The sequence below is a fragment of the Pleurodeles waltl genome, chromosome 5 (assembly GCF_031143425.1).
Source record: "Pleurodeles waltl isolate 20211129_DDA chromosome 5, aPleWal1.hap1.20221129, whole genome shotgun sequence".
NCBI classification, from domain to species: domain Eukaryota; kingdom Metazoa; phylum Chordata; class Amphibia; order Caudata; family Salamandridae; genus Pleurodeles; species Pleurodeles waltl.
Genome location: NC_090444.1, coordinates 202,411,331 through 202,430,934, shown reverse-complemented (window position 1 = coordinate 202,430,934; position 19,604 = coordinate 202,411,331). Strand labels below are relative to the sequence as shown.

General features: G+C 44.9%; 1 protein-coding gene across 2 annotated transcripts in view; it reads right to left on the bottom strand.

The window, feature by feature from the left end:
- The window catches only part of LOC138295533 (spermatogenesis-associated protein 7 homolog), a 1,079,396-nt gene that overhangs the window by 136,200 nt on the left and 923,592 nt on the right, over nt 1-19,604 (bottom strand). Inside the window, exon 11 of one of the 2 annotated variants that reach the window (XM_069233896.1) lies at nt 5,725-6,730. The exons of the other annotated variant lie outside the window; for it this stretch is intronic. Coding sequence (XP_069089997.1) covers nt 6,632-6,730 — 99 coding nt within the window. The 3' untranslated portion in view covers nt 5,725-6,631. Of the gene's footprint in view, nt 1-5,724; nt 6,731-19,604 lie in introns of those variants that run through there. 2 annotated transcript variants of the gene reach the window in all.

The window sequence follows — 19,604 nt, the reverse complement described above, 5'->3', positions numbered from 1 at the left end:
ATCAGCTCAGGAGAAACATATTCGTTCTGGTATAGGGATTGGCCATAATCCTGGAATATTTGCTGCTTGTCCCATTCGGCAGCCACCCATTCCTGAGTGTCATTATGGAGTTTAGTTATGTGTGTCTCAGATAGCATATGGCAAAGTCTATGAGCTGGAAAGGAGCCCATCTTATTGCCCTTCTCATAAAATTTCTGTTGTAGGGCTAGGAGGGATCGTTTTGCCTTATTGGTCCTATGGGCTCTTAATTGACCCCTCAACAGTGCAAGCTGGTATTTGTTCCTGTGTGATGGGTTCACCTTGTCCTGTCACGTTAGGTCCTTGAGCTCCATCATCAGGTTGGCCCCCACTAGGCGAGTCTCCCGCCATCGGGCAATGACTATGGAAGAGATCACTCCCCATATATGACCATTGAACCCATCCCACTGGGTGTGTACGGACGTATCCAATGGAGAGTCATTGGTAAAGTATTCTCCGATCGCCTTATGTATTTCCTCAACATCTACAGGATCTCGCAGTAGTTGGTGGTGGGAGGGCAAGCGCCAGTGTGAGAGGCTTCTATGTGAGAGGGGTGTGTCAGACCAGCAGAAAGCTACATGGACATGGTCAGAGATAGAAATATTGTAGATAGGGCATTGTGTGCAGGAGCGAGTGGTACACAAAGACAATGTCAATGCGTGAAAGTATTATGCATTTTTAATCTATAATTAATTATTAATCACTGTGTCAGAAATTAGGCTTTTGATTGAGTGGGGGAAAAACCCCATTCAAGCAACAACCACAATCCTGGCCGGGGTGAACCACCAAAGCCACTAAATTAGCCTGCGCTTAAGCCTCTGGTGGCTTGGCACAAAAGTGGTCAGGCTTAACTTAGAGTCACTGCGTTAAGTATTTATGAAGCACTCAAACAACAATAACGTGAAAACATATGAAACTTCTCACACGATTTAGAAAAAATGGGGTAAATTTCAATAAACAAAATCATATCAGAGCAACAAAAAATCCAATCAGTAGAATCGGAGATATTCAATTTTAAAGTTTTAGGAAGATCTAGCACCTAAAACAACAAAGCACTGCTCATCGTCATCTGGTCCTGCTATACCAGGAAAAATTCACAGGTTCTGGCCTTCTGCAATGGAGTGTGGGCCAGATGGAGGGACCAGGATAGTCTGAAAAAGTTACCTTCTCAATGTCAGAAACAAAGAGTTCCATTCGCAGTGGTGAAGGCTGCGAGTAGCAGGAGATCGTTGCTGTAATCTGAGGAGCAGGCCTGGAATTGTGGATGTTCACCGCTGCAATGCTAGGATCCAGCCAGGCGTCAGAGATGGTTGTTGCTGGAGGGCTTTGCATTGGTGCTTGCTGTAACGTGAGCAGTAAAATTCACTGGCGCTTCACCTAGTCTGTAGGCATGGGTGACAGAGTCTTGGCATAAACTAATCCATTTACATTTGCAAAGAGCCAAACACTTAAGAATTTCACCTTTCTTGCACAGAAGTGCACTCTGATGCCAGCCAAATGTCTAGGTGCTAGAGAGGCACCCTTAGCGATCAGGGACTCACTGTAGCAGTGGCCTGCAGGTCCAGGGCAGTTGCAGGGAGGCCTCTGGAGCTTGTTGTGTCCCTGTAGCTCAGAACAGGAGATCAGCCAACGACCCTTTGGAGTCACTCACGTTATGCTGAGGTGAAGGAAGCAGGTTCAGTCTTCCTTCTCAAGGTGCAGGACAGGTCTCAAGCAGCACGGCAGTCATCTAAGGAACAAAGCAAGCCTCAAGCAGCACAACAGTTATCTGGGGAACAAGGCAGTTCTCTCTCTGTAATGTCCACAGGTCCAGGAGTGTACTGAAGAGGTGGTTCAGGAGTCCAATATTTTTTATCTGGTAACAGCATCTGAAGTGAGGGTACCATCCTGGCTACCCCCACATCTGGTTCTGGAAAGTTCTTCCCAAACCCTGCCATGGCTCCAAGTAAAATGGAACGACATAAGCCTGGTGTCAGGCTCCTTTGTGTGTGTGCAGGAGGGAGCCCTTTGAAATGTAAGAGGTACACGGAACAACTCTGCCCCACCCATCATGGCAGGATGGCCCACCTGGCCAACACTTAGTCCCCCTATGTCTCATTGTCTGGGAGGAATACACAAAGGGCAATTGCCAAGATATGCAAGTCATGTGACTCACGACCTTTACAGCGGGTACCAAGGCCCATATTTACTTAAACGTCATGCAACTTAGCAAGACAAATTGCTGTGCTGCATGACAGGGAGAGAGCAAGAGTGTGCCATGTTTACTAAGATATGATGCATTCCTGCTCTGTTGCACTGACTGCAGTCTAGCGCCAACACAGGCACACTTGCGCCATGGTGCTAAGGTGCCTGAGTTACAGGCAGGATTGTTTTAGTGCAAGAAGGTATTGCTTCCTGTGCATAAACAATCCTCAGAGGCATTTTCCTCTTCCTATGTGTGCTGGAGAATTCAGCACACGTAGAAGAAGAAAATAACAAGGAGAAATAAAGGTAAACACGTTCTCTGAGACTGCTGCCAAGTTTCTACCAGTGCATTCCTGCACCACTGTCCTTTCTGGCTGGTGTGGCACGAAAACAACAGATTCTCTAGAAACAGAGGGCTTCATTTAGGGTTTGGCAGAGTGGCAGCCCCACATAAATCAGGAGGGCTCAAACCACGACAAAACAATAGTTCCTCTGCGTCATTTTGAAGTGATGAACCACTAGAGATTTCCAACAGCATAACTATACCTGACTCCAGCACTGGAAACGTGTGACCCAGAGTCACAGTGGGCTTCCTAGACATCATCTGTTTGCCAGGGGAGGCATATCTCACAAGTTCTTAGTGACTGCTAACACGTTTCTAACTGCCTGCCAGCTACAGACTGGTCTTAATCTGGGTGGTACGTCTTGTCCCACACTCACACAATAGCATTGGAATGGTAGTGGAAGTAAGCTGCATTTGAATAGTGTCCCACTGCATGCCAATGCGCTCCAGCACACTAGTCAGAGTAGGGCATTTGGTTCTAGCCGCTAGAAAATCCTGCACATGGATCACAATGCGCAGGTCGGCATGCCATTCCACACGAGGCGACCAGTACAACTAGGTGGTGACCACACAGTGGTATTAAACTTTACATCTATGGCTGTAGTTTGTTTTTTCTGGAAATCTATAAATCTTTTATGCTGTCTCAGCAGCACTACTTCTTGAATATTTTCCAATATAATGTCGGCATCAATGCACAATTTGAGGCGGTTCATAGCATTGCCAATCTTTCGCATTTGCTTAAGCAAGGTTTTTTTTGCAGCTAGTGGAAGAAAAGACACACCAAAGAGCGTGAACATAATAAGGATTAAAAAAAATATATGTTTACCACTCTGCTGGAAATGATTTCTTCACCAATTAAAGTGCTCTATTCTGCACACTCCATGTGCCAGTCGTGCCAAATTAAACAGAAATCAAAGATTGACGAACCCCAATTTTCGGTGTGCTTTCTTTCCCTCTTCACATGCAACCTTTGTAGAGTGCGACATCTATCTCTTGTTTTTTCATTGCATTTGTAGTTTATTTCCTAAAGCAAAATGCATTATTTTTGCCCAAAATGGGCGAATTGCTTTTCTTTTTTTCAAACAGCTCCGTCAAGTTCCCTACACAAATGTTGATCCAATCAACTGTTTAACTTACCTTGAAGTGTAGGCGTATGGTGTTTTTTTCAAGTAAAGCCCAGTACACAATAGATATTAGGTGCCTACACACAAGCTGATTGTATGATCATGAGGAAGAAAATGAAAAACAGCCATGGGGTAGGAACACTGTAAGCTGTGAGTTTCATTTGTATGAGTTTTGTGATTTGCCTTACATGGCTGTTAAGAGGCCCTTCACATTATGCATTTGTTCACCGTGTCACTTACAATCATTGCTAATTTACTATGTACTTAGGTATAACATGTAAAAATGTGTGTTACATTCACTATGTATTTTAATATACGGGATAAAGAACCCCATGCTGTCATTACAAGGATATTGCAGTACACAAAGGAGTTTTATAACCATGTAGAGAAATGAGGCAGAAGGCTGAGTTGCTTTATAAGGTTATGGAACTCCCAGGTGACATGGATTATCCTTATCATGTACAGCAGGTGTACTTTATCCCATATAACATATAGTTACACCATCACCTATCCCACAGGCCACTTAAAACCTTAGGGCCAGATTTACTGAAAAGTGGCGCAGCACCACGCTTTGTCACTTTAGAAATGCAGGGATGCACCGTATTTATTAGAATAAGACGCACCCCTGCATTTCCCCCTGCGCTGGGACTGAATTGTGCTACCTAGCACCAATACAGGCATCCTTGCACCATCGTGCGTGGATGTCTGCGTTGAGGGGTTTGATTGTTTATGAGCGGGAACGTGTCCCTTCCTGCACATAAACAATCATTAATGGTGGTTTGGCACTTCTGTGTGTGTGCAGGATGCAGCACACACAGAAGTGCAAAAGCGTTGTTTTGAAATTATTGTTTATGTGCAGGAAGGGACATCTTCCCGCACATAAACAATAATTTCTGGCATTTTGCTTTTTATATGCGTGCTGCAGAATACAGCACACACAGAAAAAGCAAAAAACGAGTAGGAATAAAAGTAGTCCTCCTCGTTGCACCTTTCTAATGCCACCCCTGGGGTGGCTTTAGATATTGGAACTGCCTCAGGTTTACAAAAAACATAAATCGGGGACAGCGTCAAAATGCACTGGGCACACCCACAGCACGCCCCTTCCACGCAAAGTGCTGTGTGAGAAGGGAATGTATTTACAAGGTGAGGTTAAGCCACAAAAAGTGGCTTAACGCCACCTTGTAAAATACGGCGCAGGGCATAGCACCACCGGAACATCATATAAGATGATGCTCCGGTGGCGCAAGGGGCTCATAAATATGCCCCACTGTGCGTAACCCTTTCATATGAAAGGGAGAGCATGTTTGCAAATATGAAGAATAAAAAAATAACCTCAAGTGCAAAATTTAACACATCAAAAACCTGTTTAATATTTGTTGCAAAAAGATATCAGAAACAGTTCAATACACATCAGTTTTTTTTTTTTTAAACTGCAGTAGCTCAGAATGTGTAGAACATGCAGAAATATTCTAGCTTTTCTATAATTCTCTAAGGAGTTCAACAAATAAACATGTTCTTCCTGCTTTTCGCTGTAAGTTAGAAAAATAAAGTGGAAGAAAGAAAAGCAACATTTAATTTTCACTTGACCTGGCTTTCACCTCAGCTTCTGGCTCTAGCAGAAGGCATTGTGAACTCAGAATTAGATGCCAATAACTTATCACAATCCAGTTCTTATGTCTATTCTTCATAATAGATAGGAGCATCCCAAGTCATCCATTATAAATAAATCACACACACACACATTTATAAAGGGATTGCAGAATCCCATATATTATAGAATGCTTCTAATTCACATATTCATGTAATAATTGACACTGGGATAAAGGCATAGTAGCTTTAATGTGAATAAATTAGGAAACCCCCACGTTTTTCCTTAGACCTTACAGCATGCATTACATGGCTGTATTCCTAAATAAAGTTAGGGAAACAGTAGAGAATGAAAATCTGATTGAAGTAAAAGCAGAGAAGAAAAAAATCCCCATTCATTCATTGAATGTTGAAAAGCAATCTGTATCTGTTTTAAAATGGTGGATGGGAATGTACAAATAAGGGTAAACGACAGAGGTCCAGTATGTAATTACTTGAGGACACAAAGAAACAAAACTGGCTATTACAGCACGTCCAGGTTATGCCCTTGAAATATTTCACTCCAGAATAAAGTTTTTACAAGTTTGTACAAGTGGAGGTTACTACTGAACACAGCACTTTGGTACAAGTAAGCCAGCACGTCCTCACGCACAACATATAGTATATGCTAATTAGGAGAACCCATTAAGTTATCAAGAACAAGCTTTAAGGTTCAATGGGGAGCCGGTGAGAATGGGTCTCCTATAACGTCCGGGGACCAACGTGGCCAGTACTGGTTACAGATACACCATACCACAATGCAGAAAATGTGACTGCAGATCAGATAAGGTAATTATTGCTAGAACTAGTGACTGTATGTAGGTGACATAAGCAGCACATAGTACAGACAGCAATTGTATCACATAGACCCTCTACAAAGATGATAGGTCTGCAGATTATAAATGCAGTAATGGGCACAGTGCTTGCAGAGCGTGAAGGTTGATGGAAGAGATTCATGATTAGGGGATACCTGCTCCTCAACAGAGATGTGTTTTCCTTCAGATGATTGACAGAAGACCAGAAATGCACCTTCATGGCACAAGCGTGTACAAGAATATACATAGATACCTGTGATTTGAGGGCTGTGGAAGTAAGTAACTGTCACATAAGAGGAACTAGCATCCATAGGTGTTTCGTTAAAGGCTGGGGAATGGCAATCCTCAGAAGCAATACTGCTGCCTGGTGGTGAAGTGACCTTCTCGAAGATGTTCTTTGTAGGGGTAACAATGTCCTCTTCTTCGTCCAGGTCCTCATCCTCTGCAAACACCTCCTTTCCCTCCTCGTCTTGGTGAACAAGGCTGGCTTTGGATATTGTAGCTTAGAAGGATCAGATTCTCTACTTGGCTTGCCTGCCAGCCTCCTCTTGTAGATGGTTCAGTATTATCATCGGACTCAATTTCAACAGATGAAGTACATCTAATCCAAGTGCGTCAAACTGGCAAAACAGGATTTAATAATCAGTGTTCTACAAATAAAGAGTAATGTTAGTACCACAGAATAACAAGTCAAAATGTGCTATTAAGGGTTGATCCATGAATTTGGTTATTGTATCTCATCAGCTCCAGCCACAGAGATTAGGTTTTTTGGAGATCCCTTGTGACATCAGCAGTTTAACCATGATCCCTATAGTTGGTGTTTCCAAAGTATGTACGGATCCATCACATATCTATACAAGGAGTAGGCTCAATTGGTATTGTCAACCTACATATGTCATCATGACCACAAATTCAAATGTATTAGAGAGATACATAGGTGAATATACACCATCATAAAATAAATCTTTAACATTTTTATATAATTATTTTTATTACTTTCAGCAACAAAAATAACAAAAACATTGCAAATTAGAGCTCTGTCAAGAAAATAAGGCATCACATCATCATTTTGCGTGAATCTCATAATTGCACAGGAGGTGACCATGCCTCCCAGATCACCCGCAGCCACCATGTTTGGTTCATGACAAATGGTCCTTCTCTAGAGTTATTCCAGTGTCCCCAAATCTTGTTTCATTTTAGTGGGTAGCCCCGGCCATCCTAGACCATCTTTTCAGCCAACATGAACCAATCCATGTCACTTTTCCAGTTGTCCAATTGGGGCACTTGTTTTGATCCCCACAGTCTACCTATGTTTTGTTTAGCAATGATCAACCCCAGTGTTACACAGATATGTTTCATACAGATCAAGTCTGTTCCATAGCTTACATTCAATAGGCACCATTTCACTGTCGGAGTGAGGGCTGTCCCAAACACTCTGTTCAGACACTTGATCATCGCCTCCCAGAGGTTTCGTATTTTGGAACATTCCCAAATTCCCAAATCCTGTGGTAGAAGGTACCCTCTTGGCCACAACCCTATATACAACTTGCGTTTGTGGTTTACTCATCTTGAATAAGGTGGTTGGGGAAAATATGTACGATGGAGGATTTTTAACTGCACAAGTCAAAAACCTGAACATATGGCTACCTCCCTGGGGAGGCCGTGGCCTCCTGCCAATCATCATTCTTGAGGCCACCCAGATCATGAGACCAATGCTCTCTCATTCCCGTCAGCACGTCAGGCATGTGACGCAGTATGTTTTTTGTATGTCACTAATATGGGTTTTTGTGGCATATGTTCAGTAAAAATGGTGAGGACTCCAGCAGTGCCTTGGTCTTTGGTATCGTCATCTTGAGCACATGCCTGGCTTGATAGTGGAATATCTCAGTAGGTGTCAGCTGGTATTTTTGATGTAATTCTGCAAAGGGGACAATGTTACCCCGTTGCCACAGATCTCCTACTCTAGCAATGCCAGTCAAGTCCCACTAATCAAAATCCGGGAGATGCCTCAGTGTTCCTGATCAGTATAGGGAAAGGTGCGGAAGACATTGTGACGCAAAGGGTTAATTAGCTTGAGCAGTGTAGATGAGTGTGATGCCTGTTGAAACCCCCCCAAACAACGTGGAAAAGTTCATGATATTATTTTCAAGCTTGTTTGTGTAGAAGACTCCGTCTCAACCTTGAGAACGAGAGTACAGGGAGAACATGGAATGAAAACAAAGGCTGGACAAGGGCAGAGCAGCCAAGTACTGATAACATAACTAGAAAATGCCAGAACGAGATAGAATCCAACCTTGGAGTTATTTCAGCACTGAAGTGTGGGTGAGGGATTTGAAGCTCGCAGATGGAGTTGTGGAAGCTGCCATGTCCCAGCGCTGTCTCCCTGTTCTGCTGACCGTGATGCTTGAGGGGGAGAGAGGTCCAAGCAGGAGGTAGAGGGCTTCCCAGCATTTCGTGGACTAAGTTAAGTTCCACACAGGGATGAAAGGCCTTTGTTTCTCTGCTCTATTATTATGATTGATTATTTATGCTTGCACTGTGTTTATAACCTGAAGTATTCAGCTCGTTTATATTTTGCTTTCTAAACATCGTAGTGTGAGCCTGCAGCAGTAACTGAAACATGCATTTTGGTGTGCAGTAAATCAAAGCTTATCTGAAGTATTCAGCTGGGTTATATTTTGCTTTCTAAACATCGTAGTGTGAGCCTGCAGCAGTAATTGAAACATGCATTTTGGTGTGCAGTAAATCAAAGCTTATCTGAAGTATTCAACTCATTTATATTTTGCTTCCTGAACATCGTAATGTGATGCATTTTGGTATACAGTTAATCAAAACTTATATTAGGCAATTAACTTTTTGCTTATATATATGCATAGATGCTCTTTGTAGTGTACTTATATATATAAATAGATGCTTTTCATTTCTATTCTTATTCTACTATTATTAATGTGCTAAATGCCTAAATTTACCTGAAATTCTAGTAAAGCTAAATTACATTTATAATTGGCGTATCGTCCTTCATTCAGCGTCCTTATTGACTTATACCGAACAGGTGTCAACCAGTCACCTGGATAAGACAGTTCCCAATGCGGCTGTGTCCCAGAGCGGTGTGGTCTGCGCGATCTTTCTCCTCCAACCCAGTATCCGTGTTACTGTGTGCCAGATGTCCACTACTATCGCCACTGGGTCCATGAGTTTCAAGCATTTGGAGGGTCCATATAGTGCCCCAAGGTGGCCCCCTTGCTTTAACACTAGTTTATCCATCGGTAGGCTGATTATTTGGGGTGCCCAAAGCCCCAACCATTAATAGTGGACAGCTGGGCTGCCCAGTAATAATTTTAAATGTCTAGTAGAGCTGCGCTGCTGTTGTACCGGCCCCTTGTTAGTTTGTGTTGTCCAATTCACTCCGTGCCCAATCCCAAAGTAGAGTCCCTATTTCACTCTGTATGTCTTGAAAATATGATCTTTGAACTGGGTAGGGTGTGTTTTTGTAATATGTATAGAAAACAGGACAACAACATAATTTTATGGAGGGCGGCCTGGCCCAGAAATGTCAGTCAGAGGGATCTCCAATGCTGGATGTCTCTTTTCAGTCTTTCCAGAGGCAGCACCAGGTTTTTCTCGAAGAATGACGCTGGATTCATTGTAATAAATAGCTCGAGATAGCGGAAGACTTCGCAGCCAGTACCACAGTACAATCGGTTAGTAGTCATGGTGGCTTCCCCCACAGGATGTAAATTTGGGATTTTTGCCAATTTACTATGGGGGTCATTCCGACCCTGGCGGTCCATGACCGCCAGGGCCGGGGACCACGGAAGCACCGCCAACAGGCTGGCGGTGCTTCCAGGGCCATTCTGACCGTGGCCGTAAAGCCGCGGTCAGAAAAGGGGAACCAGCGGTTTCCCGCCGGTTTTCCCCTGGCCCAGGGAATCCTCCATGGCGGCGCTGCTTGCAGCGCCGCCATGGGGATTCCGACCCCCTTCCCGCCACCCTGTTTCTGGCGGTTCTTACCGCCAGGAACAGGATGGTGGGAACGGGTGTTGTGGGGCCCCTGGGGGCCCCTGCACTGCCCATGCCACTGGCATGGGCAGTGCAGGGGCCCCCTAACAGGGCCCCATGAAGATTTTCACTGTCTGCTTTGCAGACAGTGAAAATCGCGACGGGTGCTACTGCACCCGTCGCACCCCTGCAACACCGTCGGCTCCATTCGGAGCCGGCTTCTATGTTGCAGGGGCTTTCCCGCTGGGCCGGCGGGCGCCCTTTTGGCGGTCGCCCGCCGGCCCAGCGGGAAAGCCAGAATGGCACCTGCGGTCTCCTGACCGCGGAGCGGCCATTTGGCGGTGACCGCATGGCGGGCGGCGATGGACGCCCGCCGCGGTCAGAATGACCGCCTATGTATCTGGAGTGGTGGCCAAAAATATGAGCTATCTCATTAGCCTAGCCACCATGAGCCCTGGATCCGTAACATACAGCAGGCCATCATCCATGTAAAGAGAAAGTCTGTCCTCCTATTGTTCATACCACCGTACACCACAGACCAATTGGTCCCACCTGGTGCGTGCCCAACTGTATTTGGAAAACTCGGGATGATCCCCCATTTACTCTCACCTGTGCAAGTGAATCAGTGTACAGAAGTCGCACCCATTTAATATAGCCTGGGCCAAACCCCATCCTAGCTAGGACCTCAAATAGGTATGCCAATTCCACTGAATCAAATGCCATGCGGGCATCCAGAGAGATTTCTAGAACTCACTCTTGCAGTTTGTGAACCCTGCTCGGCACATTATAAAGGTGCCTTAGGATTGGTGCAGTGTTACGATGGACGATAAAGCCCATTTGATCCAGGTCTGACTGCCAATATCGACTTTGGCAGGCGGACCCGCCTGGAGACCGCAGTCCTCGCCAGGATCATAGATCCTGATGGGGTGATAGCAGTCGGGCTTGTAATCAGCCATGGCGGCACTGAACTCGGTGCCGCCTGACCGATTACAACCCCACTTTCTGCCAGCCTTTTCATGGGGGGACCCTGCCATGAAAAGACTGCGGAAAGCCAGTCCCAGGGGTAACAGGGGGGGCCCCTGCACTGCCCCCTGCCTAGCACAGTCGGAATGCAATCTGTCTGCTTTGCAGACAGTGCGCATTCCGAGGGTGCTGGAGTGTTAGGATATTAGCCTCCCTTAAAGAGCCAATATCCTACCACTGTTCCCGCCGGGCAGCCCGGTGGGAACATGTGTTGCAATGTTCCCGCCGGTCAGCCCGGCGGGAACATTAGAATATGCTTGGGGCGGGACATCACCGCCATGGCGGTGGCGTCCTCCCCGTGAGTTTGGCGGTCCCTTGGTGGGACCACCAAACTCATAATGAGGGCCTTAGACTCAATATAAAACGTCATGACCAGAGAATAAATATAATACAACAGTGCAAAAAAGTGACTGTGTTCCTCAGGTGATGGATAAACAGCTTACCTATTTCTTCTAAGAGAAGAGGGAATTTTATTTAGTTTTGTGAAAGAGCCATTTGTCAGTTTGGTTTGTTACACAGAAGCACACCACAAACGAAAATATGTGGCCAGCAACATTAAGGAGAGTCTGATAGTTTGGTATTGCCAGGCAGTCTAAAGGTATTTTTGGCTACGTAGGCAAAATACAATTTATGACCTGTTGTCAAATTTTTTTGTCCCCTTTAACAGATGCTAAGCACTCAGTGATGGCTAAAGAGGTGAAACTGCAGATCACAAACTTTAGTTGTGGCCAGACTGACTCGGCCTGTCAACCCACCTCACAAAGGATGGTTAATTGAGCACCATTAAGTTGGGTACTAGTAACATCTATTATTTACAGCTTTTAGAGAGGGCAGATGCTTTGGATTAATTATATTTATCTGCTTTTTAAGCTACTGTTGAAACCATTCAAGGGAAAGCATTTAAATCTGACCAGAATCAATATAACCACAAGTGATGTTGGCAAGTGTGACACACATTAAAAAGTGATCAATATTATTAATATTGTATGTGGGGAAGCATAATCAACCACTGAATGAGTCATGAGTAAGCATTGTATTTGTTCACATTCCATGAACTGAAGCTCTGGTGCTTCAGGATCAAACAGCTAGGTCAAGGGGGGAAGTTGGGATTTCAGGGTACTGGTTCCACAGTCTATAGTTTGACCACTAGTCACCTTCACTCTTCTGTTTACTTTTTCATACATTTACAGTGCTCTCTGCATTAAAACTCTGTATTAGAAATTGTCACGAAACATATCTTGTGAAGACATTCTGAATGAGAAATTGTTGATGAAGCACTTACATAGCTTGTGAAGACTGACTGCACCAGATCAGTCTAGACTCTCATGTAGCATATAAAGAATCCTCACAGAAAAAGAAATGTAAAAAAACACTGAGAGCAAAACTCAGTAATAACTATAATTGTATTTGTTCATGGTGACTTACAATATACTTATATTGTACGGCAGGGAGTACTTTATTCAATATATATAACACATGGGAGACTGCAATTCATCTCGAAAAGCCTCTCTTTCGATAATTACAGTTGAGTTGTGAGATCCTTTAACCCCTTCTGTGCCATGGGCGTAACGTTTACGTCCAGTGGCACAGGGCTGCTGTGCCGTGTATGTAACCGTTACATCTTGGCACTGACACACGGGGAGAGCTAGCGCTCCCCGGGGAGCCACCAAACCACAACCCCTTGGCAGGGATGGCAGCGGATGCATTTCCGCTACCACCCCGAGCCACCGGGAAATCTGATGACATCAGTGCGCATCATCAAAGGTCGCTCCTGACACACTGGAAGCTATGCTTCCCGCACGTCCCGAGGAGAAACTGATTAGTGTCTCCTCCAGAAGGGGGAAGGGAGAGATCAGACAGGCATAAAAGGAAAGGCTTTTCCTTTCATGTCCCTTTGAGCATTCCTGCAGCACGATCACATAGCATAGGGATCGTGCTGCAGGAATACCCACTAGACACGAGGGAGTATGTTTTTTTAGAAAAATTAAGTAAGGGGAGCAACCCCTTGGGCAAGGGTTGCTTCCCAGTGGGGGCATTCTAATTTAGGCCATTTCAGCCCTCCTTGGAGGCAGATCGCCCTATTTTAATTAGGCCCATTTGCCCCCAAGGGCAGACACCAGGTATTTTTTTTTTTTTTTTTTTTTTACATAAGGGAAGTAGCCCCTTAGGCAAGGGTCGCTCCCCCTGGGGGGGGAGGGAATATTATTTTAGTCCATTTCTGCAGATCGGCCTATTTTTATTAGGCAAATCTGCCTCAAGGGGGGCAAAAACCACTAGACACCATTTTTTTAATTTTACATAAGGAGGGCGGCCCCTTGGGCAAGGGCAGTTCCCCAAAGGGGTGTATTATTTTAGGCCATTTCTGTCCCCCTTGGAGGCAGATCGGCCTATTTCTATTAAGCCCATCTGCCTCCAAGGGGGGCAGAAACCACTTAAGAACCAGGGATTGTTGTGTGTTTGTGTTTGGTTTGGCGGTGCAGCCCCTTGGGCAAGGGTGGCTCCCCGTGGGAGCACATTACTGATGGCCATTTCTGCCCCCCGGGGCAGATCAGCCTGTTTTTGTAAGGCCCATCTGCCCTCAAGGGGGGCAGAAAGCCCACTAGACACCAGGGAAGATTTTTTTTATTTTTTTAAAAGAGGGTGAGGGTATGGCCATACCTCCACCCCAAATAAATGGGGACAAGTTGTTCTGCCCACTGGGGGGCAGATGGGGTAATTACCCCATATCCGCTCTGTGGGGGCAGAAAGCCCACTAGAGGCCAGGAAATTTAAAAAAAATAGAGGGGTGGGGCCTGCCAACCACTATGGACATGGGTATACCCCCCAACCCAACTAAAGGGGGTAACAGTCTTTCAGCCATGCTGCAAACTAAAACACCTGATCCCAATGGCAAGCAAGAGGACATTGATTCTTTTGGGTTTTGATTTTACATTTGGGCAAAGAGAGCTTGGTTAACACCCAATACCGTCCCACTTTGAATGGTGAGCGGCGGCACTTTTTGGACTTTGGTACAATGCCACCTAGAAAAATCTACCGAACATAGATACATCTGAAAACTAAACATATGGGTGAGTCCAGAGTGGCGTGCTTCAAATGCACCCCACATCATTTTTTTACCCATAATGGTCTGCAAACCTTCAACTTTACTTGAAATCATGCATTTTCCGTACATTTATGTGATGGAACCATCAGGAACCCACAAAATTCCTCCCACCCAGCATTGTTGCATCTATACCAATAAAAATTCTGCCCCACTTGTTAGCCTAAAAAGTTTTTTTTTCAAACTTCCCTTTTGAACCCTCTTTGGTTCCCCCTTAATTTGAACATGTTTTTGGCCCTTCCCTTTCACAGGCACCTGGCCCACCTACACTAGTGAGGTATCATTTTTGTCGGGAGACCAAGGGGAACACTGGGTGGTGGGACATTTGTGCTGGTGTGGTGATCCCACACAGAAATGTGATTTTTTAGCTAAATTTGAGGTTTGCAGGGGAGTCTGGGTAAGAGAACACTGGGGGATCCACGCCTCTCTGGACTCCCTCAGGTGTCTAGTGTTTTCAGAAAGGTCTGGGTTTGGTAGGTTTCTCTAGATGGCTGCTGAGCCCAGGGCCAAAAACGCAGGTACTGCCTTGCAAAAACAGGTAGTTTTGTGATAGATAATTTTGATGTGTCCATGTTGTGTTTTGGACCCTTCCCTGACGTGGGCACTATGCCTGCCCACACAAGTGAGGTACCATTTTGATCAGGAGATGTGAGGGGATGCTGGGTGGAAGGAATTTTGTGGCTCCCTCAGATTCCAGCCGCACAAGTTACCGCATCCTGGATTCCCCTAGGTGTCTAGTTTTAAAAAATGCACAGGTTTGTTAGGTTTCCCTAGGTGCCGGCTGAATTAATGGCCAAAACCCAGAGCTAGGCACTTTGCAAAAAATCACATCAGTTTTAATTAGAAAAATGAGATGTGTCCATGTTGTGTTTTGGGGTATTTCCTGTCGCAGGCACGAGGCCTACCCAGACAAGTGAGGTACCATTTTTATCAGGAGACTTGGGGAAATGCTGGGTTGAAGTAAGTTTGTGGCTCCCCTCAGATTTCAGAACTTTCCATCACCGAAATATAAGGAAAAAGTTTTTTTTGGGCAACTTTTGAGGTTTGTAAAGGATTCTGAGTAACACAACCTGGTGAGAGCCCCACACGTCACACTATCCTGGGTTTCCATAGGAGTCTAATTTTAAAAAATGTACAGGCTTGGTAGGATTCTTCAAGTGCAGGCTGAGCTACAGCCCAAAATCCTCAGCTAGTCACTTTCCAAAAACACATCAGTTTTCAATTTAAAAATTTGATGTGTCCATGTTGCATTTAGGGATGTTTTCTGTCTTGGGCACTAGGCCTACCCACACAGGTACCATTTTTATCATGAGACTTGGGGGAACACAGAATAGAAGAACAAGTGTTATTGCCATTGTCTTTTTTCTACACTTTTCCTTCCAAATTTAAGACAGTGTGTAGGAAAGAAGTCTATTTGAGAAATGACCTGTAATTCACATGCTAGTATGGGGACCCCCGAATTCAGAGATTTGCAAATAACCACTGCTTCTAAACTCCTTATCTTGTGCCCATTTTGGAAATATAAAGGTTTCCTTGATAGCTATTTTTCAATCCTTATATTTTACCAAATGAATTGCTGTATACCCGGTATACAATGAAAATCCATTGCAAGGTGCAGCTCTTTTATGGCTGTGTGTACCTTGGGTTCTTTATGAACCTACAAGCCCTATACAGCCCCACAACCAGAAGGGTCCAGCAAACATAACGGTATATTTCTATAAAACAATCTGCCATAGTTGGAGACAGTTATAGAAGAAAACAGAGACATAAATTGCTGCATTTTTCATCTCAATTTCAATTTTTATTTTTTATTTCAACGGTTACTTTCTATAGGGAAACCTTGAAGGATCTACACAAATGACCCCTTGCTAAATTGAGAATTTTGTCTACTTTTCAGAAATGTTTAGCTGTCTGGGATCCACCATTGGTTTCACACCCATTTCTGCCACTTAGTAGAAGGAGGCTGAAAGCACAAAAAATAGTAAAAATGGGGTAAGTCCCAGTAAAATGCCAAAACTGTGTTGAAAAATGTATTTTGCTGATTCAAATCTGCCTGCTCCTGAAAACTCAGAAGATGGTGATTTCAGCACTGCAAACCCTGTGTTGATGCCATTTGTAGGGAAAAAACATGCTTTCTTCTGCAGCACTTTTTTCCCATTTTTCCCCCTAAAAACTAATTTTAGTTGCATTTTGGCTCATTTCTTGGTCTCCTCCAAGAGAACCTACAAACTGTGGGTACCTTCAAAATCGCTAGGATGCTGGAAAAAAATGACACAAATTTGGCTTGGATAGTTTATGTGGACAAAAAGTTATGAGGGCCTAAGCGCAATCTACCCCAAATAGTCCAAAAAAGGGCATTGCACGAGAGGGGGAAAGGCCTGGCAGCGAATTGTTTAATAGAAAAATGACGTAGCAGCTCAACTTGTTACTGTTTTTTATGATATCGTAATGCTTGCTGCCAGAGCCAGCAGCCAACCTGAGTGGCAGCTCACACTGCATATTACAGCAGCCGTTTATATCACAATGAGAACTTGCTTTTCCTTTTTCTAATCTGTTTTTCTAAACGTCTAACTCCTCTATATGTTCACAGAATTCCACAGTGACTTGCAATATCCTTTTAAAGTACAGCAGGGGTACTTTCATCTCTCATATGTCTTGACGTTAGCATGCATTATGAAAATTGTTGATGGCATCCCATGCTTATCATTAAAATTGCAAAAACACTGATCAGAGGTGTGCAGAAAAAATTGTTTGAGTTCTGTCAAGATATTAAGATAGTTGCTATTTGATTGGACAATAGGGAAGTCCACTGACTGAATACAAGGAATATGCTTCAGAAGGACATCTCAGATTTATGAATTTCAGTAAAAAAAGAGAACACGTGGGGCTCAAGGTGAATGATGACTTGGTTGTAACATGGGTTGGAACATAAAGGGTTTTATGGAAGCTGTGTTTGATTGTTTTTCAGGGCTTATATTTTACGCATTATTATTGAAAAATAATATGGCTTTTCACATTCAAATCTGCATATAGTGGTTGAAACATGATTATAGTTTTATCATATTTTTATATGATGGTTAGTAATGTGTTTCTTATTGTATTATAATTAAGCCACATTTTCTGTTGAGTGCTATCTTGAATGCATACAAAATCAGGCACTTCATTAACCAGTGTCTCGTTTTGTTTTTAGGTCAAGGTCATCAAGAGGTCCTGTGAACCAGCTGGGGAAGTTTGGGCGGTTCCCAGTTTTGGCAGGAGCAGCTGCTGAGCAGTCCTTGAAGCTGGTGAAGGACCACTGCGGGGGACCTCTTGGAAAAGCAACGCACATGCCTACTTCAACGTGAGTCTGTTGGGTCCCCTTAGAGTGTAGAGGTGGCAAGGAGTGGGGTACCCTTAGAGCACAGCTGGCTCTCCGGTGCAGGGCCCAGGGAGGCCGTGTGCAGAGCAGATAGGAAAGCCAAGAGCTGTACGCAAAGGTGCCCTTGGAAGCAGGAGGCAGGTCACTTTGAGGGTGGATTGCAGGTCAGCAGGGACAATATGGGGGTGGTTTTTATGTGTCCTGAAGTCCCTCAACTGGGGCTTGCCCCTGGTCCTTTTGGAGTCCCGAGTGGGCTTTTCTTCTGGGTGTGCGATGTTGGGGGTCAGGTACTCCTTGTTATTGCACAGTTCAGCCACTGGAGGTTGCAGTGCCACCAAACTTGGCACACTTGCAGCATCTGTCCTCTGGGTCCGTTGGGTGAAATTTGGTCTGGCTGCTGTGCCCAGTTCCTTGGTCAGTGGCCGGTCAGTGAACTGGACTTCACTGGTCTTTTGCTTCTTTGTTGCAGGGAGTGATGGCTTCACTCTGAAGGATGATCTTTGGTGATTTTCAGAAGGGTGGAGGTACTCTAGGGTTTTGTAGAGTCCGTCTGAGGTCTGTGCAACCCCTCAGTGGCGATTGTCGAGCCCTAGGTGCAGCAGGCAGGGTTTGGCACATTTTTCTTTGTGCAGCAGGAATGCAGTTCTGGAGCCTTAGGTCTTCTTTGATGCAGGCCTTCTTATGTCCTTGGAGTCCTTAGTGGGCGTTTCGAGGAGTACCTAGTAGTGACCAATGGGTCATCTACCTTAGGGTGGCTACACCCATTATGTGGCCACTTCCTGTGGGCAGAGGTCACTTCCCTATCCCTGACATTTCCTACTATGCAAGATGGAGGAAAATTAAATGGAGGGGTCACCTCGCATACAACACCTTAGGGGTGGTGCAAGCTGGGGGTGGCCACTCCTACTGTCCTTTGTGCATTTTCCCCCCTTGCTCCCACCAAAAGTGGGGGTTTGCAATGGGGACAGCCATCTGCTGCTAGCACAAGGGCTGGGGGTCTAGTTTCAAGGGTGCCAAGCCCTTTGAAGCTCATAGGCAGGGATGTGGCACTTTCTTGGGGAGGAGGTATAACACCTTTGCCCCGGAAGGGCTTTTTTCTCTGGACCCAGAGTGCACAGACTCCCACCCCAGGGTTCCAGAATCTTGTCTGGTGGTGGCAGGCTGGTAGTGACCGGTCTGCAACCATGCCACTGTAGTTAGCATTTGCAGGGGGGGGGCACCTCTAAGGTTGCCCCTGCGTACATTTCGCAATAAATCCGCTAATGGTACCAGTTTGGATTTATCATACCAAACAACCCAGGGTGCAGAGTGACCATCATGTAGCTGTGAAACTCATACTGACAGTGTCCAGCACATTCATGTAAAATGGGTGCTCTGTTCACTTACTATTCCCCAGGTTTGGCAGGGACACAGTAAGGACATATTGGTCGTGTATCTATGCCCACACATGCGATATAGTGCCCCCATCCTTTGGGCTGGGAGAGCTGCCAGAAGGGTGACTTACTTGTATTGCATTCAGTGTGTAGTGGACAGGGCACACAAGCTGTGTGCCATGTCAGTTTTGCATTTTGTGATCGCACCAGGACACTCTGCAATGGCAGTGCTGGGTGCACTTGGAAGCATGGTCCCTGAGTGTGGTACATTTTGTGTTGCTGCCCTCAGAGGCCTACCCTTAGTACCCCATGCCCTGAATATCTAAGTACTATTTACTAGGGACTTATGGAGCACAGGTAAAGGTGTTGCCTATTGTACCAATGCATCACAACAGTTTTGAGAAAGAGATCTGGCCCAGGGAACCTAGTTAGCAGGGGCACTGGGCACTAACAACTTTGAAACCACATGAAATACCAGATAAAAAGTAGGGGCTAACCATCTCGAAAGAGGCACTTTCCTACAATCTTCCGATGATGTTACCATTCAGAGTGCATAATACATTTTTAAAAATGGGATGGTGCCTTGTGTTAAGGCAAGATGTGTAACAAGTTGATGTTTGTTGCTTAGACCATGAAGATTT